General features: G+C 41.8%; 1 protein-coding gene across 3 annotated transcripts in view; it reads right to left on the bottom strand.

Moving 5' to 3' along the window:
• Window positions 1–25,462, bottom strand: part of fndc1 (fibronectin type III domain containing 1) — a 256,905-nt gene that overhangs the window by 140,688 nt on the left and 90,755 nt on the right. For all 3 annotated transcript variants that reach the window (XM_078556838.1, XM_078556839.1, XM_078556840.1), the window contains 4 exons: window positions 20,224–20,292; window positions 11,693–11,866; window positions 11,332–11,430; window positions 10,182–10,305 (listed from right to left, as the gene is read on the bottom strand). In XM_078556838.1, coding sequence (XP_078412964.1) covers window positions 10,182–10,305; window positions 11,332–11,430; window positions 11,693–11,866; window positions 20,224–20,292 — 466 coding nt within the window. The remainder of the gene's footprint in view (window positions 1–10,181; window positions 10,306–11,331; window positions 11,431–11,692; window positions 11,867–20,223; window positions 20,293–25,462) is intronic.

The following is a 25,462-nucleotide window of genomic DNA, read 5'->3' as shown; positions in this document are numbered from 1 at the left end:
ATGAGTAGAAGCCATAGCTTGGCAAGCACGAGGACTATAGAACAAGCTAGGAATGCTATGAGATGTAGAAGTCCTTATTTTAGTAGCTGCTAATAAATTGGAAAATAAGCTGATAAAGGAAGCTAAACAAAGAATTGGAAAGTTGGAAGGAATATGGGGTATATACTGAAATACCTGACAGGGGACAGCCAGTCCTATCTCACAGGTGGATTTGTACAGAAAAGATACTTCCAGACATGGCTAAAGCAATATTAGTAGCCCAAGACTTTGAAGAAAGACTCTGGGATCAGGATGTCAGTTTGAAGATATTTTTAAAGCTGTTTTAGCATCATATTCCTGGGAGTGCAAATCTATTGATACAAAGGCTGTGTTTTTGCATGGGGTGAAGTTTCAAGGAGAAGTTTTTTGAAACTGTCTAAAGAAGCTGGCGATGTAGAAGGCAAGTTGTGGAAATTGAACAAGTGTGTTTATGGGTTGAATGATGCATCAAGAGTATGATATTTTTCCGTGAGGTCTGCCCTATTGAAAACGGGTTGCATTCATTTAAAGGTAGACCCTGCGATGTTCTAATTGTACCACAAGGAGAAACTAGCAGGAATTTCTATCATACATGTTGATGATTTCATATGGAGAGGTTCTGTAGAATTTGAGCAATGGGCGATAAAGAAGGAATTCCAGGTTGGCAGTCAGGCTTCAGGGGAAAATGTTAATCGCATTCCTATAAATCAGGTTAGAACCTCACAAAAAGAGGATCCTGCTTCTAAGGAAGGAGAACAATTGAAGTTTGATTGGGCAATTGAACTGGTTGTGCCCTCAGACTAGACCTGATGCTAGTTATGATGTGTTGGAGCTGAGTACTATGATGAAACATGCTAGAGTAGAAGAAGCATTAAAGAAATTAAATTCAGAAAGATGCACACAAGTTCCCAGCCTTGGGTGGATATTAGGTTGGTCATTTTTAGCAAAGCTTCACATACAAATCTTCAAAATGGGTATTCTAGCACAGCAGGATTTATCATATTCTTGGTGGGAAAGAATGATAAATGTTGCCCACTGGCTTGGGAGGCCAAGAAAATAAAAAGGGTAGTGAAAAGCACCTTAGCTGCTGAAACACTGGTATTAGTAGAAGCAATAGATATGGGGGTTTACTGATCCAATATACGTGTCAGAAATATTATATATTATGTGAGACACAGCCAGAGGGAGTGTGGGCATTGGCAATTCGGTGCACAGTGGGAATTCGGTGCAGAGGGGAAGAGGTGCTCTTTGCATTTTTTCTTTGCTATCCAACTTCTCAAATCTTCAGAGAGTGGTCTTGCCCTGCTGTAGCAGTAGAGGCTACAAGGGAGAAGAATGACTGGCAAGTAGTGGGTAAGGTCGGGTAAGTATTTACTACTTTTATCGCTTATAGTTTAAGGTCTTTTTTGTACTTTATAGTTGTATATTCTATAGTAACAAGGATCAGGAAAGAAGGGCCCTAGAGTAATTGATTTAAAAGGTGTAATTTAAAGCGGTAAGTAATGGCAGGAGAGCTCAAAGCCATGGTGTGCTCCTCGTGCTCCACGTGGGAAGCAGGGAACATTTCCAGTGCCCGGGACCAGCATGCGTGCAGGAAGTGTGTTCAGCTGCAACTCCTGGAAGCTCGGGTTTCAGAGCTGGAACGGCGGCTGGGGACATTGTGGAGCATCCGCAAGTCAGAGCATCTTGGATAGCACGTTTAGAGAGGTGGTCACACCGCAGCTGAAGGGACTTGAGGAAGGAAGGGAATGGGTGACCACCAGGCAGTCCAAAAGAAGCAGGCAGGTAGTTCAGGAGTCCCCTGGGGTCCTGCCCCCAAATCGGTATTCCATTTTGGAGGCTGATGAAGGCGCTGGTTCCTCTTGGGAGCGCAGACAGAGACAAGCTTCTGGCACCACAAGCAGCCTGTCTGTACAGGAGGGGAGGAAGAGCAATAGTAATAGGGGATTCTATAGTCAGGGGAACAGATAGGCACTACTGTGGCCGTCAAGGTGACTCCAGGATAGTATGTTGCCTCCCTGGTGCCAGGGTCCGGGATGTCACTGAACGGCTGCAGGGCATCCTGAAGGGGGAGGGTGATAAGGCAGAGGTCATGGTTCATGTTGGTACCAATGACATAGGTAGAAAAAGGATGAGGTCCTGCATCAAGAATTCAGGGAGTTAGGCAAAAGACTAAAAAACAGGACCTCTCGGATTGTAATCTCTGGATTACTCCCGGTGCCATGTCATAGCGAGCACAGAAATAGGAGAATCGCGCAGATGAATACATGGCTTAAGAGTTGGTGCAGGAGGGAGGGTTTTAGATTCCTGGATCACTGGGACCATTTCTGGTGAAGGTGGGACCTGTCCAAGCGGGACGGTCTACATCTGAACCAGAGCAGGACTAACATCCTTGCGGGCGGATTTGCTAGTGCTGTTGGGAGGAGTTTAAACTAATTCGGCAGGGGGAGGGGACACAGAATGTTAGCAGAATAGGGACACATCATAATACAGTAAAACAATCAAGTCAGAAGGAGTACAGCTGCATTAAGTTTCAAGAGAGTAAGGCAAGGCTGGATGGCCTCTGCTTTACTTTAATGCCAGGAGTATGACAGGTAAAATGGATGAGTTAAGGGTGAGGATTAACATGTGGAATTGTGATATAGTAGCCATCACAGAGACGTGGTTGAGGGAGGGGCAGGATTGACAGCTCAACATTCCGGGTTATAGAATCTTCAGGCGAGACAGGGGAGGGGGTAAAAGAGTCGGAGGCATTGCATTATTAGTTAAGAAGTCAGTTACTGCAGTAAGGAGAGATGATATCTTGGAGGGGGCATCGAATGAAGCTTTGTGGGTAGAGCTTAGGAATAAAAAAGGGGCAGCCACATTGTTAGGTGTTTATTATAGACCCCCAGATAGTCAGCGGGAAATTGAGGAGCAAATATGTGCACAATTTACGGAGGTGTGTAAAAACAATAACAATAGGGTAGTTATATTAGGTGATTTCAACTTTCCCAACATTAATTGGGATAGACAAAGTGTTAAGGGCTTGGATGGAGTGGATTTCTTGAAATGTGTACAAGAGAACTTTTTAGGTCAATATGTAGAGGGTCCAACAAGGGACGGCGTAGTGCTGGACCTAATTCTGGGGAATGAAGCCAGATAGGTGGCTGAGATGGTGGGTGGGGGAGCATTTTATTGGTAGCGACCACAACATGGTACAATTTAAGCTTGTTATGGACAAAGAAATAGACAAGTTGCAAAAAAATGTTTTAGACTGGGGGAGATAGGATTTTAGTAAAATAAGGCAGGACCTGGCCAAGGTAGACTGGGAACAGCTAATTGTGGGGAAATCTACAGAAGAGCAATGGAGGGTGTTCAAAAAGGAAATGGGGAGGGTACAGGCTCAACATGTTCCCTCTAGGGTGATAGGAAGGAGTAACAAGCCCAGAGAACCATGGATGACCAGAGATATTCAGGTTACGATGAGAAGGAAAAGAGAGGCTTTTAGCAGGTACATGGGGAGCAAATCAGCAGAGGCATTAGTGAAGTACAGAAAGTGCAGGGTGGAGCTTAAGAAAGCAATTAGGAGAGCAAAAAGGGTACATGAGAAAGCTCTAGCTGGTAAAAGTAGGGAAAATCCCAAGATATTCTATAAGTATATCAATGGGAAGAGGATAACCAGGGAAAGAGTCGGGCCCATTAGGGACTAAGGAGGCATCAATGGGTGGAGCCAGAGGGCAGCAGTTGAGTGTTGAGTGAATACTTCATATCCGTCTTCACCCAAGAGAATGAGGATGGAGGTATGAAACTCGGAGAGGGACTGCGAGGTTCTTGAGCAAATTAATACAGGGGTGACAAGGTATTGGAGGTGTTGGCAGGCTTAGAAGTGGACAAATCTCCAGGTCTGGATGATTTGTGTCCAAGACTGCTGAAGGAGGCAAGGGAGGAGCTCGCAGGGGCTCTTGCACAAATTTTTAATTTCTCTCTGACCATGGGGGAGGTGCCAGAGGATTGGAGAACAGCTAATATGGTTCCACTATTTCAGAACAGTTGTAGAGATAAGCCAGGGAACTATAGACCAGTGAGTCTCACATCAGTGGTAGGGAAACTATTGGAGAAAATTCTGAAGAAGAGAATCTATCTCCACTTGGAGAGGCAAGGTTTGATCAGGGATAGTCAGCATGGCTTTGTCAGAGGGCGGTCATGCCTAACAAATTTGATTGAATTTTTTGAGGAGGTGACCAGGTGCGTAGATGAGGGTAGTGCAGTTGATATAGTTTATTTGGATTTCAGCAAAGTCTTTATAAGTCTCCCATGTGGGACCTTGTCAAGGAAGGCAAATGCACATGGGATACAGGGTAATTTAATCAGGTGGATTGAAAATTAGCTTAGTTGTAGGAGACAGAGTGATGACAGAAGGCTGCTTTAGTGACTGGAAGCTAGTGGCATACCACAGGGGTCTGTGCTGGGTCCCCTATTATTTGTCATTTATATAAACAACATAGATGACTATGTGGGGGGTAGGATCAGTAAGTTTGCGGAAGACACAAAATTGGCCAGGGGGTTAATAGTGAGGTTGAATTTCTTGGGCTACAGGAAGATATAGACGGGATGGTCAAATGGGCAGATAAGTGGCAGATGGAATTTAACCCTGAAAAGTGTGAGGTGATACACTTTGGAAGGAGTAATTTGACAAGGAAGTATTCAATGAATGGCATGACACTAGGAGGTTCTGAGAAACAAAGGGGGTTTGACGTGTGTGTCCATAGATCTCTGAAGGCAGCGGGGCATGTTAGTAGGGTGGTGAAAAAGGCATATAGGACACTTGCCTTTATCAATCAAGGCATAGATTACAAAAGCAGGGAGGTCATGTTGGAGTTATATAGAACCTTGATGAGGGCAGAGCTGGAGTACTGTGTGCAGTTCTGGTCGCCACATTATAGGAAGGATGTGATTGCACTGGAGGAGGTGCAGAGGAGATTCACCAGGATGTTGCCTGGGATGAAACATTTAAGTTATGAAGAGAGGTTGGATAGACTTGGGTTGTTTTCGTTGGAGCAGAGAAGACTGAGGGGTGACATGATTGAGGTGTACAAGATTGAGGGGCATGGTTAGGGTGGATAGGGAGCAGCTGTTCCCCTTAGTTGAAGGGTCAGTCACGAGCAGACATAAGTTCAAGGTGAGGGGCAGGAGGTTTACGGGGATTGTGAGGAAAAACTTTTTTAACCAGAGGGTGGTGACAGTCTGGAATGCGCTGCCTGGGAGGATGATGGAGGTGGGTTCCTCATATCCTTAAAAAAGTACCTGGATGAGCACTTGGCACGTCATAACATTCAAGGCTATGGGCCAAGTGCTGGTGAATGGGATTCGGTAGGTAGGTCAGGTGTTTCTCACATGTCATTGCAGACTCGATGGGCTGAAGGGCCTCTTCTACACTGTGATTCTGTGATAAGGGGCAATGTGACAACGATTTGCCCACAGTAGTATGTTATTTTGACAACTGATCTCTTTAGAATAATGTTCATTCAACGAAAAGTGTTGCTGAAAAAACACTAAGAATAGAGCTGGCCAGCATAAAAGAGAGAAGGGAGATCTCTAAGGTACAATTTGTTGACACAAGTCACCAACTATCAGACTGTTTTAAGAAAATGTCTGCTCCAAGAAATTACTAAATGTATTGGAAGTGGGGCACCTTATAATGTAATTAGGAAATGAAACAACCTATATATATACTTTTTGCTTTATTGGTAAAGGAAATGTGGGATCTATAAATGTGAAAATATGTGACTTTATTTCCGTCTTTCAAAGAATTATCTTTAATTTTCCAAAAGCTTTAATTTAGAAAAGAAAAGAGGGGAAGTCTGTAGCACTGAGGAGCTGCCTTGGGAATAAACCAGCTTGAAGCAAAAGATATATGCTTTAGACTCATTCTTCCACCACAAGCACTTATTTGAGTGACAATGGTTCCATCTAGTTGTGAATGATGAACAATTAAACAACTAATGGAACAAGGAGGCTGCATGCACATGCCCATCCTCAAATGATGAGCAAGCCCAACATGTGTGCAGACAAGGCTGAAGTGTTTGCAACCACCTTTAGCTAAAAGTGCCAAGTGGATAATAGATCTTGGCTTCCTCCTGCAGTCCCACAATCACAGATTCACTCCAAACGATACCAAGATCACACTGGATATGGCAAAGCCCATGGGCCCGACAGCATCTGGCTGCAGTGCTGAAGACTTATACTCAAGATCTAGATGTACCTCTGGCCAAGCTGTCACAGATGCCACCAATGACATCTATTTGACGAAGGGGAAAATTGCCCAGGTAAGTCCTATTCACAAAAAGCATGGCAAATTCAATCAGGTTGTTAACACCTCCATTAACCCATTCTCAATCATCAGCAAAGTGATGGATGATGTCATCAACAGCACAGCTGTTAAGTAACACTTATTCAACAACAATCTGCTGACCAACGCCTTGTTTGGCATCCACCAGGATCACTCAGCTCCAGAGGTTCAGTACAGCCTTGGCCCAAATATGGACAAGAGATAAATTCCACAGGTGAAGTGAGAGTGAATGCCCTTGAAATCAAGGCAGAATTTAACAATTAAGGAGTCCTAAATTAATTGAAGCTATGGGGGTCAGAAGGAAAACTCTCCACTGGCTGGAGTTTTTTTAATTTGTTCATGGGATGTGGAAGTCGCTGGCTCAGCCAGTATTTATTGCCCTGTTCAGAGGGCATTTAAGAGTCAACCACATTGCTGTTGACCTGGAGTCACATCTAGGCCAGGTAAGGGCAGCAGATTTCCTTCCCTAAAGGGCATTAGTGAACCAGATGGGTTTTTATGACAATCGGCAATGGTTTTGTGGTCATCATCAGACTTGTAATTCCAAATTTTTATTGAATTCAAATTCCACCATCTGCTCTGGTGGGAATCGAACCCAAGTCCCCAGAGAATTATCCTGGGTCTCTGGAATACTAGTCCAGTGACAATACCACTGCTGCTGCCTCCTCAGGGCCAGCACAAAGAAAGATAGTTGTGGTTGTTGCAGGCCATCAGTACATTATTGGAGGAGCTCCTCAGGGTAGTGTTCTAGGCTCATTTATCTTTACCTGCTTCATTGATTACCTTCCTTCCAACGTAAGGTCAGAATTAGGGATGCTTGTAGATGATTGTATACTGTTCAGTACCATTCACAACTTCTCAGATACTGAAATACACTGTGCCCTCATGCAGAAAAGTCTGGACAGCATCCAGGCTTGGGTTGATTGGCTGATAAGTGGCAATACACGTGCCTCACGAGTGTGAGGCAATGCCATCTCCAGTAAGAGAGAATCAAACCACCTTCATTTGATATTTAGTGACATTACCATCATTGAACCCCACCACACCAACCCCGCATGCCCCTTCCCACACTATCAAATTCCTAGGTTCACCATTGATCAGAAACTTAAATAGATCAACCACATAAATACTTTCACTACAAGAACAGATCAGAAGCGGAGTATTCTGCAGTGAGTGACTCACCTGCTGACTCCCCACAGCTTACCTGTTACCTACAAAGCATAAGTGAGGAGTGTGGTGGAATACTCTCCATTTGTCTGGGTGAGTGCAGCTCCAACAATATTCATAAAACTCACAATCATCCACGACAAAACAACATGCTTTATTGGCGCCTTATCTACCATCTTAAACATTCGCTCCCTCCACCACCAATGTACAGTGGCTGCAGTGTCCAATCCACTGCAGCAACTTGCCAAAACTCCTCCTATAGGACTTCCCCCAAACCCACAATCTCTACCTAGAAGGATGGGGAAGCAGGTGCAAGGGAACACTACCATTTCCACATTAATATAAAGGCAAAATACTGCAGATGCTGGAAATCTGAAACGAAAGCAAAAAATGCTGGAAAAATTCAGCAGGTCTGACAGCATCTGTGGAGAGAGAGACAGAGATAATGTTTCGAGTCTGTTCGACTCTTCTTCAGATCTAAAGGGAGGTAGAGATGTGGTGAAATATATACTGATTAAGCGGGGTGGAACAGGTGAAGCTGGATAGAAGGCCAGCAATAGGTGGAGGCAAAGGAGAGATGGCAAAAGATGTCATAAACAAACTGTCAAAGGGTTGTTAATGGTGATTGTACTGGCTAAAGGAGGTGCTAATGGTGACATAAGAAAGCAAAATGTGATCATTGCCAGACCAGGGTAAGCACTCTGGAAAGTGACAGATAGCCCTAGGTTAGGTGGGGTGGGGTGGGGTGGGGGAAGAAAGATCAAAAATAGGCTAAAAGCTGGAGATAAAACAATGAATGAAAATGGAAATAAATTTAAAGTAATGATAAAGAAATTAAGTGGGGGAAAAAATTAATGAAAATTTAAAAATGAATATGGTAAAAAGGGGGGTGGGGATGGAGGTTTGATCTGTTGTTGACCCATGATCTGAAGTTGTTGAACTCAATGTTAAGTCCGGAAGGCTGTAAAGTGCCTAGTTGGAAGATGAGGTGCTGTTCCTCCAGTGCACTGAGCTTCACTGGAACATTGCAGCAGGCCAAGGATGGACATATGGACATGAAAGCAGGGTGGTGCGTTGAAATGGCAAGTGACAGGAAGGTTTGGGTCATGCTTGCGGACAGACCAAAGGTATTCCGCAAAACGGTCACCCAGCCTGTGTTTGGTGTCTCCAATGTAGAGGAGACAGCGTTGGGAGCAGTGAATGCCATAGACCAAATTGAGGGAAGTGCAAGTGAAATGCTGCTTCACCTGAAAGGAGTGTTTGGACCCTTGGACGGTGAGGAGGGGGAAGTAAAGGGGCAGGTGTTGCACCCTCTGCGATTGTATGGGAAGGTACCATGGGAAGGGGATTAGGTGTTGGGGGTGATGGAGGAGTGGACCAGGAGGGAACGGTCCCTGCGGAATGCCAACAGGGAGGGGTGAAGGGAAGATGTGTTTGGTGGTGGCATCATGCTGGAGTTGGCAGAAATGGTGGAGGATGATCCTTTGAATGGGGAAGCTGGTGGGGCGAAAAGTGAGGACAAGGGGGACCCTATCATGTTTCTGGGAGGGCGAGGAAGATGTGAGGGTGGCTGCGTGGGAGATGGGCTGGACATGGTTGAGGGCCCTGTCAACCACCGTGGGTGGGAAACGTCGGTTAAGGAAGAAGGAAGATATGTCAGAAGAACTGTTTTGGAATGTGGCATCATCAGAACAGATGCGACAGAGGTGAAGGAACTGAGAGAATGGGATGGAGTCCTTACAGGAGTCAGGGTGTGAGGAGCTGTAGTCGAGGTAGCTGTGGGAGTCGGTAGGCTTGTAATGAATATTGCTGTTTATCATTTGAAATTGAGACAGAGAGGTCAAAGGAAGGGAAGTGTCAGAGATGGAGCATGTGAAAGTGATGGAGGGGCGGAAATTGGAAGCAAAATTGATAAATTCTTCTAGGTCCAGACGAGATCATGAAGCAGCACCGAAGCAATCATCGATGTACCAGGGAAAGAGTTGTGGGAGGGGGCCTGAGAAGGACTGGAACAAGGGATGTTCCACATACCCCATAAAGAGACAGCCATAGCTGGAGCCCATGCGGGTACGCATAGCAACATGGTACATCAATGACTGTTTTGGCGCTGCTTTGTTCTCTCACCTGGACCTGGAAAAATTTATCAATTTTACTTCCAATTTTCACCCCTCGTCACTTTCACATGCTCCATCTCCGACACTTCCCTTGCCTTGACCTCTCTGTCTCAATTTCTGGTGATAGATTGTCCACCAATATTCTTTACAATTCCACTGACTCCCACAGCTACCTCGACTACAGTTCCTTACACCCTGACTCTTGTAAGGGCTCCATCCCATTATCTCAGTTCTTTTGCCTCTGTCGCCTGTCGCATCTGTTCTGATGATACCACTTTCAAAAACAGTGTTTCTCACATGTCTTTCTTCTTCCTTAACCGACGTTTCCCCACCCACGGTGGTTGACAGGGCCCTCCACCGTGTCCGACCCATCTCCCGCACCTCTGCCCTCACACCTTCCTCTCTCTCCCAGAACCATGATAGTGTCCCCCTTGTGAGGGTGTAACATCGCCAGAAGCTGTATTTTTTCACATAGATCAGGAAAGGCAGCCAAACAGGGAACACACATTAACCAATCACAATAAAGACAATAAAGTTGGTTGTCTACTTACCTGTCTGAGGCAGCACCACGATTCTTTTCCTTTTGAAGTGCAGGATCGACCCATATAACAAGCACAGACTGTGGACTCATAACTCGCACTATGATGTCTTTGGGTTCATACAATTCATTATTCTCTAAATCAATAACAGAGGTAATCATCCAAAATTAATTACTGTTGTATTAAAGCAATTGTAAGGATGAAGTCAGGAATGCAAAATTAAAATTATGCAAATAGTAGGACAGGTATTAAAGTCCTGAGAAAGTGCTATTTACACAAATAAATAGGGAATACATCTGAAGGCTCCTGGCACCAAGTCTCAATCAATGAGAATATGGATTCGAGAAGCAGGCACAGACGGCAATGCACCCAAGAGACAACACTTTGGATTTTCCACTTAAAGGTGGAAAATTGGCTGCAGTGCGTATGGTTCAATGAAGGTCAACACAAGCTCAAGGAACAACACCTCGTCTTTTGATTAGGTACTTTACAACCTGTCATCCTTAGCCTGGAGTTCAACAACTTCAGATCATAACAATTCCCACTTATTCCAGACAGCAGATGCCAATAATGATTCTATTGTTGCCACTTAAACCTCCTTTGGACTCATCTCTTTATCATCCTATTTTGCCTTGCACTATCATCCATCTGTAATCGCAGACCTTCTCTTTTGTTCTTTCCTACCTAGCCAACCTGCCACCACACCCCCAAACCCTTTATTTTGGCTCTGATTTGTTTATAAACTGTAAAATTGCAACTGCATCCAGTTCTGGTCGTAGATCATCAGCCTAAATGTTACCCCTGTTTCTCTTTGAAAATCTATTGCCCTGCCTCAGTTAACCTATCCTGTCCAGTAGATGGTTAACCAGCATCACCACTATGCACAGGAGTTTGCTACAAATTCAAATGGTAACAATTTCACTAACAAGAAATTTCGAGGCTCGTCCAGGCATCACCAATTTGAAATCCACCTCTACATGAAAGCCTCAACAGATGTAAGAAATGGCATGTTATTTACTTGTTGGCAATGAATATATGAACACTTTGTGAATAAGAATATCACAATTAGAGTTATGTAGTTGCACCTAATATGCAACCTGTGTGGAGAAGCCTAAAGCTTCTGCTACTATTTCATGCCAATACGTTTTCCAGCCAAACCCACCTGGAACTTTGTGTTTTGTTGGGATTGCTCTGTAAACAGATTCCCTCTGCCCTAGGGCATTCCTTGCTTGAGCAGACATCCCATACAATGATTCCGGAACTGTGGAAAGATGAGACAAATGTATAGGAAAAAAATTCCACAGCAATCATTTCACTTTTCAATGTCTTGTTATGTGTGACAGGTTCCATTGCAATACTGAGAAACTATTTTCAAAATGATTTATCACTGCATGCACTTTACCAATTTTACAACCTTACAGTTGAATATCTGCCCCAAAATATAAAATTAAATTGCCCCAGTAATTAAAAGATTTCTGTAAAATTATCAAAGTTGTTTCAATGTTGCATGTGCTGGTACACACCAAGTTTCTGTACTTCATGTCTCCTTTGTTCTTTTGGATGTGGTGCATACTTCATTCTCCTGCCAAGCAGATAGCTTCTAGCTTGAGAGGTACGAGGTGATCTCAATCGAGGTGAAGCCTTATTGTCAGAAGGTCTGACTCGCAAATGATGAGGTCCTTTTGATACGCTGCTCTCTAAAGCAAAAGACATTCCTGAAGTTAATTGCCTCTAGTGAGTACTAGTTGTTGCTAATTAACAACCTATACAGATATAGCCCTTGGGGGAAAAGGGATCAAAGGGTATGAGGAGAAAGCGGGAGCAGGCTATTGAGTTGGATGATCAGCCATGATCATAATGAATGGCGGAGCAGGCTCGAAGGGCTGAATGGCCTACACCTGCTCCTAGTTTCTATGTTGCTAACCTGGAATTATATAGGACTTTCAAAAAAAAGTCCTGTGGTGCTTCACAAAGTCAGAAAGGAAAGAAAAAGGATGCTGAGCTAAAGCAGGATGTACTAACAAGGGTGATAGAGATAGGTTTTAAGGAAACTTTCTAAAGGAGGAGAAAAAGCTTAAGAGTCATTCAGGGATGAAATTCCAGAGAGGAAGGGTCAAAATGGCTGATGGGTGAAGGGGGTGGGGATGATGCACAAAAGGTTAGGGTAAGGAAAATAGGCACCTTGGAAGGTTGTGGAGCTTGAGGAAATCCCAGAGAAAGGTAGAGGTCAGGTTATGAAGGGATTTCAACACAACATAAGATTTTAAATTGGTGCCCATGGGGGCCCACAGATCAAAGTAGGGATTATGAGTGTGCAGGACTCGGTGGAGGATAGAATACAGGCAGCAGAGTTTTGGATCACCTGAATTTCACAAAGGGTGGGAGGCCAGCCAGAAAAGCACAGAATTGTTGAGCCTGGAGGTGACAAAGACATGGCTGAAGGTTTCAACAACACTGAGCTGAGGGAGGGTAAAAGGGAGGTAAGAGGCTGTAATGCTATGAGGATGGAAATAGGTGTCCTTTTTGATTAAGAGGATTATAGGATTGAAAACTCAGCTCAGGATTCTATACTTTGGTTTAATCTGACATTGTAGCAAGCAGGGAGATGAAATCTATGTCAAGTGTTTATGGCAGAGGTCAAAGACAATGGGCAAAATTTTTCAGTCAGCATGCAGGGGTGGGCCCGACATGCTGACGCATAAAATGACGCGTGATGACGGTAGGCGTGTGTTCCGACGTCATCGCACTGTCTCGTGATGTTTCGTTCAGCGGGCGTGCGCTGGAGTTGGCTGCGCGCCCGCCGATACGTAAACATCCTATTAAGGCCATTAACGAAGTGATTAAGGTAATTGTTAATGCTACCCGTCCAACCTTAAGGTTGGCAGGCAGGCGAAAAGGCCAAGCAGCCTTTGCATTTTTTAGGAAGCCTCATCCACGAACGGGATGAGGTTTCCTAAAGCTTTTACTTATTAAGTAAAAATTCTTTCCTAAATATAAAAACATGTCCCATCTCATGTGACACAGTCACATGAGGGGACATGTTTAAGTACATTCTTAATCAATTTATTTATTAATTACAACAGCGATTCAATCTCCCTGAAGCAGCTCCGTGCCTCAGAGATTGAAGCACTCTTTCGCGCGCATGCCCAACTCTCTCTCCTCCCCATGCCCGCACAGGGAGCACTGAGCGCTACGGTTCACGTCTTACACTGGGTGGGCCTTAATTGGCCCATCCGTGTAAAATGGCAGCATGGAGCCGATCGCGAACGCCCCCGCCCGCCGCCTGAAAAATTCAGACCAATGGTTTTAGTTTAGTTTAGTTTAAAGTTTAGTTGAAAGGAACTGCAGCCTATCCAAGACTGAATATCAGATAAACAACCCCACAAGACTGAATATCAGATAAACAACCCCACAATACTGAGATAGTGGAAAGGTCAAGACAGGTCATGGAGAAGTAGAGCTGGGTAACAAAGTATATGTGTAAGTTGACTTCATGTTTTCACTAAGCAGCAGCATGTTAATAAGGAAGGAGCCAAACACAGATCCCTGGTGGACTCAAGAGATAATACTGAGGAAGGTGAGATTGTAAAAATGCTCTTGTTAAGATTGGTTAAGCAAGAGTGGAACTAAGTGAGGGCAATTTCACTAAGCTGGACAATGAAGGACAATGGTGACGTTGACTGTGCCAAAGACGGTACAGATAATGAGGAAAGAACACATCTGGTCACATTCGTAATGAATATAATTTGTAACTGTCATAACTGTTCCAGTGCTGCAACTGGGACTGAAACTTGCTCAGTGAAATTTGAACAAGGAGCTGCAGGAAAGATGGGTATGGTTTAAGACCCAACAACACATTCAAGGACTTTGAAAAGAAAAGGGAGTTGGAGATATGATGGCAGTTTGCAATGACAGAATGATCGAAGATAGGATTTTGAAGTGGGGTGGAATGAATTTTTTTAAAGGGAGGGGAGCAGTACACAAGGAGAGGGAGCAATTTATAATGTCAACTACATGGGGACCAGGAAGGGAAGTTTGTGGTCAGTAATTTTGCATGAATAGGTAAAGAGAGCAGGAAGTGGGTCTGTCAGATAAGATGGACTCAGAGAGGCCTGAAAGGGGTTTGGAATGATGCAGGTTCAGCTCAAGGCCAAGAGGTAATGGCAGAACTGAACTGACACACATCATAAGGCTGAACTGAACTGATGGACTTCTTTCTCACTAAGCCCATGAACTCATCGCACTTGTTGTTGGAGGAATGTTAGGAGACAGTTAGTAGTGAGAAAAAAACAAGGGATAATGTTTATTCTCTGGCATGAATCTGTATAAGCAGGTGCTCTTAACAGAAGAAAAGGAAGCCTAACAGTGCTTGATATGGTCCTGTCACATCTGATGATGTATGTCAAATACACTCAAGTCTGCAAACATTAGATTTGAGGAAGCAGCAATGGAACGCAACTGTGGGAAACATCAGGATAGGAGAAAATAAAGGCTTTCCTATGGGAAAGAGCATAAAATCATAAAATATATCGACAAACAAATCAATAGCTGCAGAAATATTGTATTAAACAAAAATGTACTTATATATAGATCCATGTTAGGCCACAACTTAATTTATAGGTATATTGGTTTCATTGTAATGCTACTGCCTGAATAGAATGGAAGTCATTTATGTGATAGTAATGCAATAACCAAAATGTATTAAAATGATATTTTAATGGAGGCATTAATTCTGATTTTATATACATTTAATGCCAAATTAAAAGTGGAAAAAAGAACTTGACAAAAGCATTCATATTGTAACATCCTAGCATAGCTTCCAGACTTATTGGCCTCATCCTCTGTGACTAATGATAGTCAATTACCATTGACAAAGCTGCTATATGTTTTTCACGGCAAATGTGTATAAGTGTGCATGTGTGTATATATTTTGCATATTATCTATATATTATACTAATAAAAGAGGAAGTAGGAAAAAAATGTCAAACGCACTTTTACATGAATCTAGTTTAGGTAAACTGCTGGCAGTGGATGAATATATCCTACAGATATAAACAGTTATTTTGATAAAGCTATTTCTGTTGTATACAAATCTGGATATAATTGTTTTTATTTGGCCTGTTACAAGGCCCCAGTATACTTTTGACATTTACATTTTGACAATCAAAGAATCCACCAAATTCAAAGTTCAAAATTTATATTTTCTGAATGTTTATTTAGTGATAGATCAATGTTTGTAATTATTTGTTTATCTGTGTCTATCAGATCATATGTCCATCTTTCTGATTGGTTAAGGCATTGCCATGGGGAATGAACCAGGTACTGGCTGTCCCCCAAGCTTTTGTTTAGTTGAAAAAGGCACAATGCATTGGCATGCTCTTCCTGTTCACAAAAGACACAGCTGTGTGTGTGAATATATGTAGCTTTCTAGCATGTGTAAGTGTGCCACACTGCGAGCTTGACTGCTAATCTTAAATTGGTTGTTGGTGTAATTCTTAGCGCAATCAAGATTGTTTTGTAAGTGCTGTCCAATCATGGAATCACATCTAATGTTGGACACTACGTTCTGAGCTTTGCAAGAATGGGCTGGTTGAGTATGGTCAGAACTTCACCTGTTGCGAACAACCGAAGGGATGTGATATTTGATATGATCCACCAGTCATTGGGACATTCAGCCTACATACCTGGCATCACACTGGCACTGAAATTCATATACAACATAATCCATTTGTGTGGTAGACAGAATGTCTTTTTGGCTTAAAGGTATTATCCTATTAGTGGAGAATACCACTCATGTTGCTACAGCAATATAGCAGCGTGAAATAGTTAGCTTCACCTGTTCCTCAAATTTTTGAGACACCTTCCCCTTCCAGGGTAATCTGAGGTGGACTGGACACTTTTCAGGACCAATTTAAGATCAGTCAGAGACACAGTGTGGCTCGCTTACACTACATATATTCACACACAGGGCCCTGTCCTTTGTGAACAGAAAGAACAAGTCCACGCATTGCACCTTCTTCAACTAAATAAAAGCTTTGCGGACAGCCATTCCCTGGTTTATTCCCATGGCAATGCTTTGATTAGAGCCAACTTGCCTGGTTTGAATTTAAACAAAAGCTTGGCAATGAATGGTTCCCTGGTGCATTCTCCATAGCAACCAATCAGCACCCTCTTTTCATGCAATATAAATTGTTCTTCCCTTTGAGATTTGGTATTCTTGCATTCATCAGGACAGATTCATAAGACAAAGAGCTTTGACAGCATGTCTCTTTTCTTCAGCAATATTGAATTACCCTCGTTATGTACACATCTAATTCCCTAATTTCCTAAAACAGCACGTGACATCATTACCCATCAAAAAGTTGATCATTTGTCGTTTTAACCTTCCCTTCCCTCACCAAGTGGCTGTTCATCCATAGTTCTGCTTTATAACTTTTTAACAAATTTGCAATTTAATTAAGATCGTTTTCAATAAATAAGAACATGCAAGCAGAACATTTTTAGTGCAATCAATTAAAAAGAATCCCAATGGATTTATTAAAAGAGAGTCAGCTTTCAAAATTTAAATATTTTGGTTGAAGGTCCACATTCAATACATGATAATGTCAAGGAGGGGGAAGGGGAGATTTGTACTGTGTTATGTGCAGGAAAATCATTAACACATTTTTCAAGAATGTGTTTATGATTAAACTATGCAGTGCAGAGGAAATCTTATGTCTTATACTACAAAGATTCAAAACAGATGAACAGCTTTAGATCTGATGTTTTCTCTAACCTAAAATGCATAAGATATTGATTTTGTTTATGCTGTGTATAGCAGTGAAATAGCAATGTGCACTACTTAAAAGTCATCCCAAAGAATGAACGCATCCTTTTGTGTATCAAACCCATATCTTCCATGTTATGTGCAATTTATTTTTAATGTGTAACTTTAACAGTCATTTACCATACAAGTTGAGTGAAAAGCAGTTCACATATTAAAACAAAATTTCACCCGAGCAATCCACAACTTCTGAATTTGAGGAAAATCATCAACCCCAATTCTCCCAAATCAGCTGGCATTCACAAATACATTTTCTCAAATGCTTCTGATTTTAAATTTTCTTTCCCTGCATCCTTCCTACTGAGCAATCCACAATTTTAAAGCAGCAGAAGGAGCTCGGACTGAAGCTGGGAGTCAAGGGGAAAAGTTACCATTCAAGCATGATAATTCCAGAGTAATGGAACAGAATATCTGATAGAACTATATTGACATGATTCCTCTATCCACTGGATGGGAAATCAACCTGGAGGGTAAGCAGAGGCTGCAACAGGACCTAATGCAAATAGAAGGTTCTGATTCAATAAATAGTTTTAAATACAGGGCAGTTATTCAGGACTGTAACAAACCAAGCAGCAGCTGGATATATTTGCCAAGGTTTTCCAAGGGCACAACTGCACAGTCCTCCCTGCCTTTCAAGGAATATTGGTAGGGATATGTGAGCATTGTTGCAAATTTCTGGTGCATAATTCATATGTTTTAGGATATAACTTTTAGTTTTAGGAATTAAAGTTGTAACTATAAATTAATGGGAACATTTGATTGAGAAACCTATAAGCAAGCCTGAAGTAAATACAATTCAGACAAGCTTGGAGTTAATTACAGTTAAAAAGTAAAACCTATGTTTATCTTACAAGGTCATGGGTAGAGTTGTTAAAGAAATAAATAATAGGGGGCCTTCTATCTTATCATAATAGAGCCATTAGATCTGCCCTTCATTCAATAAAAGATTTTCATTATGTATGTATGTTGTTCCCAGGTCAAAATAAGGTAAAAGCAGGTTGTAAACAAGAAAGTTCCTCAATAGGGTCTGAAATTCTGGGAGACAGAGTAATAAAAATGCATTAGCAATATATATTATTAATATGGGTTACAGAATCAAAAGGTAGCATGGAACGTTGTTGTGAGAGGTGGCCGAGTTGGTACTATTGATAGAGTTGATCAGCAGACGCTTCTTAGGTGGAAACTTTAGGTGGTGGAAACTTTAAAGGCAGGACATTGAGGTCGGTGAGTGGGGGGCCGGGCTCGCTCGCTGACGTGTAAAATGGCGGGGGATGATGTCGGGCGGAAATCCCGACGTCACCTCGTGTCATTTCAATTTTCAGGTCGGCGGTGGCTCAGCCGAATCAGCTGTGCCAACTGGTCAATGGCCAACTGAGGCCATTTAAAAAGTAATTAGTCTAGTTAATGGACCTGCCCGTCCAACCTTAAGGTTGGCGGGCAGGCCAGGAGCCCTGGTGGGCTTCAGAAAAAGCATGAAACCCCATCCACCATGAAGTGTCATGTAGGTTTTTAAAAATTTAATAAAAGCTTACTTAAAAGTGATGGACATGTCCCAACTCATGTGACAGTGTCACATGAGGGGGCATGTCAGGGAAATTTCATTTCTTTACATGTACCATTTTAAAATTTGGTGCCGATCTCCCTGAGGCAGCACTTAGCCTCAGGGAGATGAGTGTGCTATTTCGCCTGCATGCGCGAAAGAGCGCACTCCTGGCTTAGGGAATCCGCCCCCCCCCACCCCCCACCCACACAGGGAGCGCATAGCGCTTCCTGATGGACGTCACGCTGGGCGGGCCTTAATTGGCCTGCCCACATAAAATGGCGGCGCGCCCCCGATTGGGGGTGCCGATCGGAGGTGCACCCGCACGCACCTACTCCTGAACTTAACCCCCAACAGAAGGAAAATTCTTCCCTAAGTTTATTTACAAAGGTACTCAGCAGCAACTACACGTGCGCTTTCACTTCAAACTACTCTACACTACTATCTCTACACTACTGCTGAGGTAGCCCGCGTTACTCTCCTATTGGTTACTACAGATCATGTGATCTTCCTTAACAAGTATTATTCTTAAAGGTACATTGCACACTAAATAAAACCATATTACTACAAAGGTAAAATTATTTGTTTACTTTTCTGTTTGCCACATCACCGTGGAGACAGGATGCGGAGGTGGAAGGTTCTTTGGTTTATGTTTGCGTACAGAAGCAGGCAGTTCAGTTCAGATTTTGTTTTCTGAGGAAAAGCAGCTGGAAGATTTGCTCTAGCTTGCAGCTGATGGAAGAATCGACAGTGGTCCTTATAAGAGCCTTGTGGCAGAGTGCAGTAAGCTTGAATAGTTAGCATAGAAAGAACTATACAGAAGCTGTGGGAACAGACTGGGGGAAAAAACATATATAGACTGTCCAATGCCAGAACACGAAGCTGAAGAGTGCACAATCATGAGATCTTTAAAGAAAATTGGAGAACCATTTAGCCAAAACCTAACGGAAGGATTCCCATGTAATTGGTGCCTTAAGGAATAGCTGGAATACTAAGGAGAATTAAAGAAATTTCAAGAGGGCTGTGGCATACCTTTTGGCTTGGTCTCAGGAAAAATGAATGAACTTTCAAGATTTTGTAAGATAAGGGAACTCTTTCTGGGGGTGATGGGGGCAGCAGTGGTGGGAGTATAACATACAACTGAATTTATAGCAAAAGTCCTTATAAGCTATCGTGTTAAGTTAGTGGTTTTTGCTTTGTTTAATTTCTCTCTGCATGTATGTATATATAAATATATATAAACTAAAGTTTGTTTTTGTTAAAAAACATGAAATCTTGTGGTGTAGTTCTGCTGGCTAATTGCAGGTTGTTTAGATTTCTTCATTAAACATTAATGGCTCTTAACAGGATCATAACAGTGTTCAAAGAGTTAGGAAATGGTGTGCCAAGGGCAAACTAAAAGATTGAGAGTAAAAGTGGAAGTTTTACAACCATGATCACAAAATTACAATTTCTGTTACAGCTGCAAGCGAGAGCAAATCTTCCAGAATTGTTGTCTCTTAATAATGAGATAAGATAATTTCCATGAGGTTGCTTCTCAGATGTCAATTAAATGAAATCAAATCGGAAAATGCTCAAGCAACTACGCTATGTAATACTAGAACTGTTCCATTATATATTCAAAATAATCCCTCTCACAAGCAACTTCTGTTTTTAGGCCCAGCCTGGGATAAAATTACTTGTGAACGCACCTGTGATAGTTTCATTGAGAGTTTGTGGACTCATATCAGAAATCTCATCTAATTTGATCCATTCTCTCCCTGTAAACAAAAAAAAATAATGCAGCCTTTTGTTACAAAAAGGGACTCTATATTCTGTGAGAGTTTTATAATATGAATTTCTAACAGTCCATAACTTCATCACTCACTTTGCACCCAGCGTAAAATAGCAACTTGAATGTTACTGCTTCTTCGAGGTATTACTACTTGGCTCCCAATGATTAAATATACCATTTAGGGCTTTTTACAATGGCCTATGGAATAAAAACATTAATTGGTTTGATAGGGGAAACCCCAGATTCAAGCTTGTATTCACTACTTTGCATTGTTAGCTGATGACAACCAGAGCAACATTTGAGGTGCCCTTAGTACCCCTGGGCTAGGAGGGAAGGTGGGTGAATTGACCAGTCGACCCCATCCATTACCTTACAGTGACCTTGCTGAAAAGTGTGCATACATGTACATGGACATTAGATGAAAACAAGTTTTGTCTTGGCAATATTGCTCCTAACAGTTAAATAACCTGAAGACATGAACCAGCAGGAGTCGGTGCCTTCAGAAAACTGGAGTGATAATTGGGGGGAAAAAAATCCATAATTGATCGGGTAGAGCGAAAAAAAATCACATGGGATAAATTGTGATTAATCTCACCACATTCTCATCAGAGTTGACAAATGTATTTTATACATAGCACTCATATAATAATGTATTTTACCAATATTAAGTAGTGGCAAAACAGTAAATCTTGCATATATTAGACTGTCAAAAATTTTACAATACATCTCACTACATCACTGAGCAATATGAAAGCAGTATCTTAACATCTCCTTATGTAAATTTGTGGTTATGAAAGTAATATTTATTTACAAAATGTTGCAATTCAAAGTTATATATAGAACTCTAATATTTAAAGGTGTGGAAGCAAGAGTGTAAAAGAAGAAAACAAGTGACACATGATTTTGGAACCTTTTAAATAAGCATCAGGTTGAAGTGTTAGGTTGGGAGTTTATTTGCAACTTATATCCAAAATGCACAAAGAAAAGTATCATAGCAGAGAGAGAGAGATGATAATGAAGCGATTAATAAAATAATTTATTCCAAACAGAATTTACCTATATCTGGATTGTATTTTTACTGATTAGCTACAAAACATTTAAAATAAATATTGAATGTCAAGTAGCATATGAATCTAGTACTTTCAAGTGCTAAAATATTGCTACCTAGATATCAAAATTGCCATGAGCTGTACGTGTAATTGTGTGACATTAATTTTGAGAGCGGAGATAAATTTAGAAAATCATATCTGCAGTAAGTACACTATTTTAGTTGACCCTTTTCAGATTTCACACATCTCTTTTTTGAGGAGATTTCCAAGAAATCGTCATGTTAAATACTTGAAAATTTCCAAATAGAGAGGTATATAGGTCACATTGCTTTCCTCCCCCTTAAGGTGATTTACATCTGTTACAAAGGAGGTGTTCATGGAAAAGCTCCACATACTGTAAAGGGGAGCAGTGGACTTATAAGCGTGAGCAGGATACTATGCTATGACAACTACAGCCTATGGTTATAACAATTTTGTTAAAGTTTTGCACTCTCCTTCCAGTATTGTCATATAGATTACCAGTGGCTGAATTATCCCAATTATTTCTGTTGATACCTACAAGTGAGATATCCCACTTGTGTATTTACATTCTAGGCTCACGTTCTGACCCCTTCAATCTCCACCCTTTCCATAGCCACATCAGTTCTTCATCTTTGGCAGACAACTCCTCCAAGATCATAATGGCTTGCTGCTATTTGAACCCAATAATGTTGATGTGGAAGAATCATCTGTGGAAATAAAAGGGCAAGACTTTCATTTAATCTATGTTGGATGCTAATTAACTTGAACGGTGAGATCAGAACTGGACTTTGGAAATTTTTGAACATGTGAAAGCTGACAATGTTGAACTAATCCAAAAGTAGTAAGTTATGGTCTATAAATATTTATATGTGCTTAAAGGCTGTACATATGATTTTTTCTTACACAATGTTTGGTGGAGACTATAAGATATGTAGCAATAAAACATGGGTTTGATAAAACCCTTTTATCGCTCACAGGATGTGTCTGCTCCATGTTCCATATTGCAGCTACCCATATTGAGTTGGCACATCAGAATGTGTGTGACTTTCTTTTTATTGTTAAATGCAGTTTTATTGTGCCAAGTTCTAAATTTCCAGTTGTTAGTGGGCTTTTAACTGTCCTCAGGCACTTGAGTTACTTTGGAAACTTAGTTGATGTTTTCGACAATAACATTCCAACTGCGTCAATGACCCTCAATGAGGTCTATTTGGATTTTGCACCTAAAATTTTACCCTTTCACCATATGCCTTCTATGAATACACTACTCTTCATTGTCATGTGAAATAGTAAATATCAGCCCAAATTTGAGTACAATCTGAGGTACATTACTGAATCACCTGTTCCACAGGACTCACGTTTTGTATTGTGTGTCCTTCGTTTACATATTAATACATTGGAGACAATTTTTGTCCAATATATAGACATGTGTAGTGAGATGCACTAAGATAGGACAATTCTAAGCGTGAACTATGCAGGGTTGTGCTCTCAAGGCTGCTAAGTGAGAGAAGGACATGGAAGATACTGTGCATGATTCATTAAGACCATGAGCAATCTTACAAGGCTATTACGAAAGTAAATAGGATGTTTGGCTTTATTGCCAGGACAGTTAAATGCAGACAAAGGAATATTATATTTCATTGCTGAAGGCCTAGGGCTTAGGTGGAAATGTTAATATAAATAGTAATTCAAAAACAAAGAGGAAGAGAATAGAGTAACAGTCAGAAATTGTGCTTTAGGCATGACAGGTAAAGGGAAAACAGAAAACGTAAAGTAATGAAACCAGGAGAGAGAAAAAAAACAAGTGAGCAAAACACTAGAGCAGAAGGACAACTTGGGAGTATGTGGCCCAAATGAATGTTCTTTATATAAATGCATGTTGTCTCAGGAACAAACTCAATGAACAGCAAATTCAACTTGGAGGATATGGCAGCTGTTACTGAGACGTGCTTGCAAGACAGCCAGGACGGGGAACTAAATAGACCAGGGGCAGGATTTTACGCATCGGCGAGCGGGGGCGGGGCCCGCTCACCGATGCGTAAAATGACGCGCGGTGACATTGGGCAGAACTCCTGATGACACCGCGCCCCATTTAAATTTTCAGGTAGGCAGGAGCGCAGCGAAATCAGCTGCGTGCCCGCCGACCTGTCAATGCACCATTGAGGCCATTGACAGAGATAATTAAGTAATTAAAGGACCTGCCCGTCCAACCTTAAGGTTGGCGGGCAGGCCAGGAGCCCCGGCGGGAACTAGAAAAAGCATGAAACATCATCCATGGGCGGGATGAGGTTACATGTAGGTTTTTAAAAATTTTAATAAAGTTTTTGTGAAAATTATGGACATGTCCCAACTCACGTGACATTGTCACATGAGGGGACATGTGAGGGAAATTATACTTTTCTAATTTTAGGTTTTTTACATTTTGAACTGATCTCCCTGAGGCTGCACTTAGCCTCAGGGAGATGAGTGCACTCTTTCATGTGCAAGTGCGAAAGTGCGCACTCTCGGTTTTGAAAATCCCCCCCTGCCCACACAGGAAGTGCCCACGTAAAATGGTGCCACACCCCCAATTGGGGGCGCCAATCAGAAGCGCACCTGTGTGCGCCCGCCCTTCAACATCGTCCCCGATGGGAAAGATTCAGCCCCAGGTTACAAGGCCTACAGGAAAGATAGGGAAAATGTAAATGGGGGAAGAGTAGCCTTAGTGGTCAAGGATTAAATCACTTCAAATGATAAGAGAGGATATAACAAGTGGTAAGCAGGCAGTGGAGAATTTATGGGTAAAATTAAGATACAGAAGAAGAATTAAGACTTTAATAGGAATTATGTATTCACCCACTATAGCAGCTGTGAAAGATAGATTACATAGGGATTAGATAAGCATAGGGCAAAGGCAGAATGGTCTTAATGGTGGATTTAGATTTCCTACAGCTCAGAATAAGCAGACTAGCACATGTCAGAAAGTTAGTGAAGTTATTGAGTGTGTCTGGCATAGTTGTCTGCAGCAATATGTCCCAGAACCAACAAGAGGGGATGCCATATTAGGGTTAGCAATGAGCTGGATTTAGTTAACAACCTAATGGTGTGTGAACATTTATCTAATAACAATCATAATTTGATCAAGTTCAACATAACGTTTGAAAATGAGAAACAGTCACTGATTCTAGATTTAGGCTGACTTCAATGCAATGAGACGGAGACAGCAAACTGAAAGTTTGTTAATAAACAACTTGTATTTATATAACGCCTTTATCGTAATGAAATGTCCCAAGACACCTCACAGAGATACTGAAAACAAAGTGACATTGAACCACATAAGGAGATACATCAGATGACCAAAAACTTGGTCAAAGAGGTTGGATTTAAGGAGAGCCTTAAAAGAGGAAAATGAGGTGGAGAGGTTTAGGGAGGAATTTCCAGAACTTATGGTTCAAGCTGAAGGCATGGTCACCAACTCTGGAGTTATTAAAATCAGGATGCTTAAGAAGCTGGAATTAGAGAAGCACATTTATCTCAGAGGCTGAAAGAGATTACAGAGATAGAGAAGGATGAGGACATGGAGGGATTTGAAAGAAGGATGAGAATTTAAAATAGAGGCACTGTTTAAACAGGAGCTATGTAGGTCAGTGAGCATAGGGGTGATGGGTGAACGAGATTTGGTATAAGTTGGGACATAGGCAGTAGAGCTTTGGGTGACCTCAAGTTTATGGAGGGTAAACTGTCTGGATGTAACAAAGGCATGGATGAGAGTTTCAGCTGCTGATGCAGGGGTAGAGTCAGGCAAAGTTAGAGGTGGAAATAGTTTTAGTGACAGAGCAGATGTGGTTGGAAGCCCATCTTGAGGTCAAATATGACACCAAGGTTGTGAGCAATTGCCAGGGAAAGGGGTGGAGTTGATGGTGAGGAAGCATTTTATATTGGGGACTGAACATGCTGGCTTCAATCTTCCCATGTTTAATTGAAGGAAATTTCTGCTCATCTAATACTGGATGTTGAATAAGCAGCCTGACAACTTAAAAACAGAAAGGTTGAGAAGGGTGGTGAAGTAAATCTGGGGGTAGTCAGTGTCCATGTAGAAACTGATGTTGT

Source organism: Cetorhinus maximus, chromosome 14 (genome assembly GCF_964194155.1).
Source record: "Cetorhinus maximus chromosome 14, sCetMax3.hap1.1, whole genome shotgun sequence".
Taxonomy (NCBI): domain Eukaryota; kingdom Metazoa; phylum Chordata; class Chondrichthyes; order Lamniformes; family Cetorhinidae; genus Cetorhinus; species Cetorhinus maximus.
This window is presented reverse-complemented; position numbering and strand designations above follow the sequence as displayed.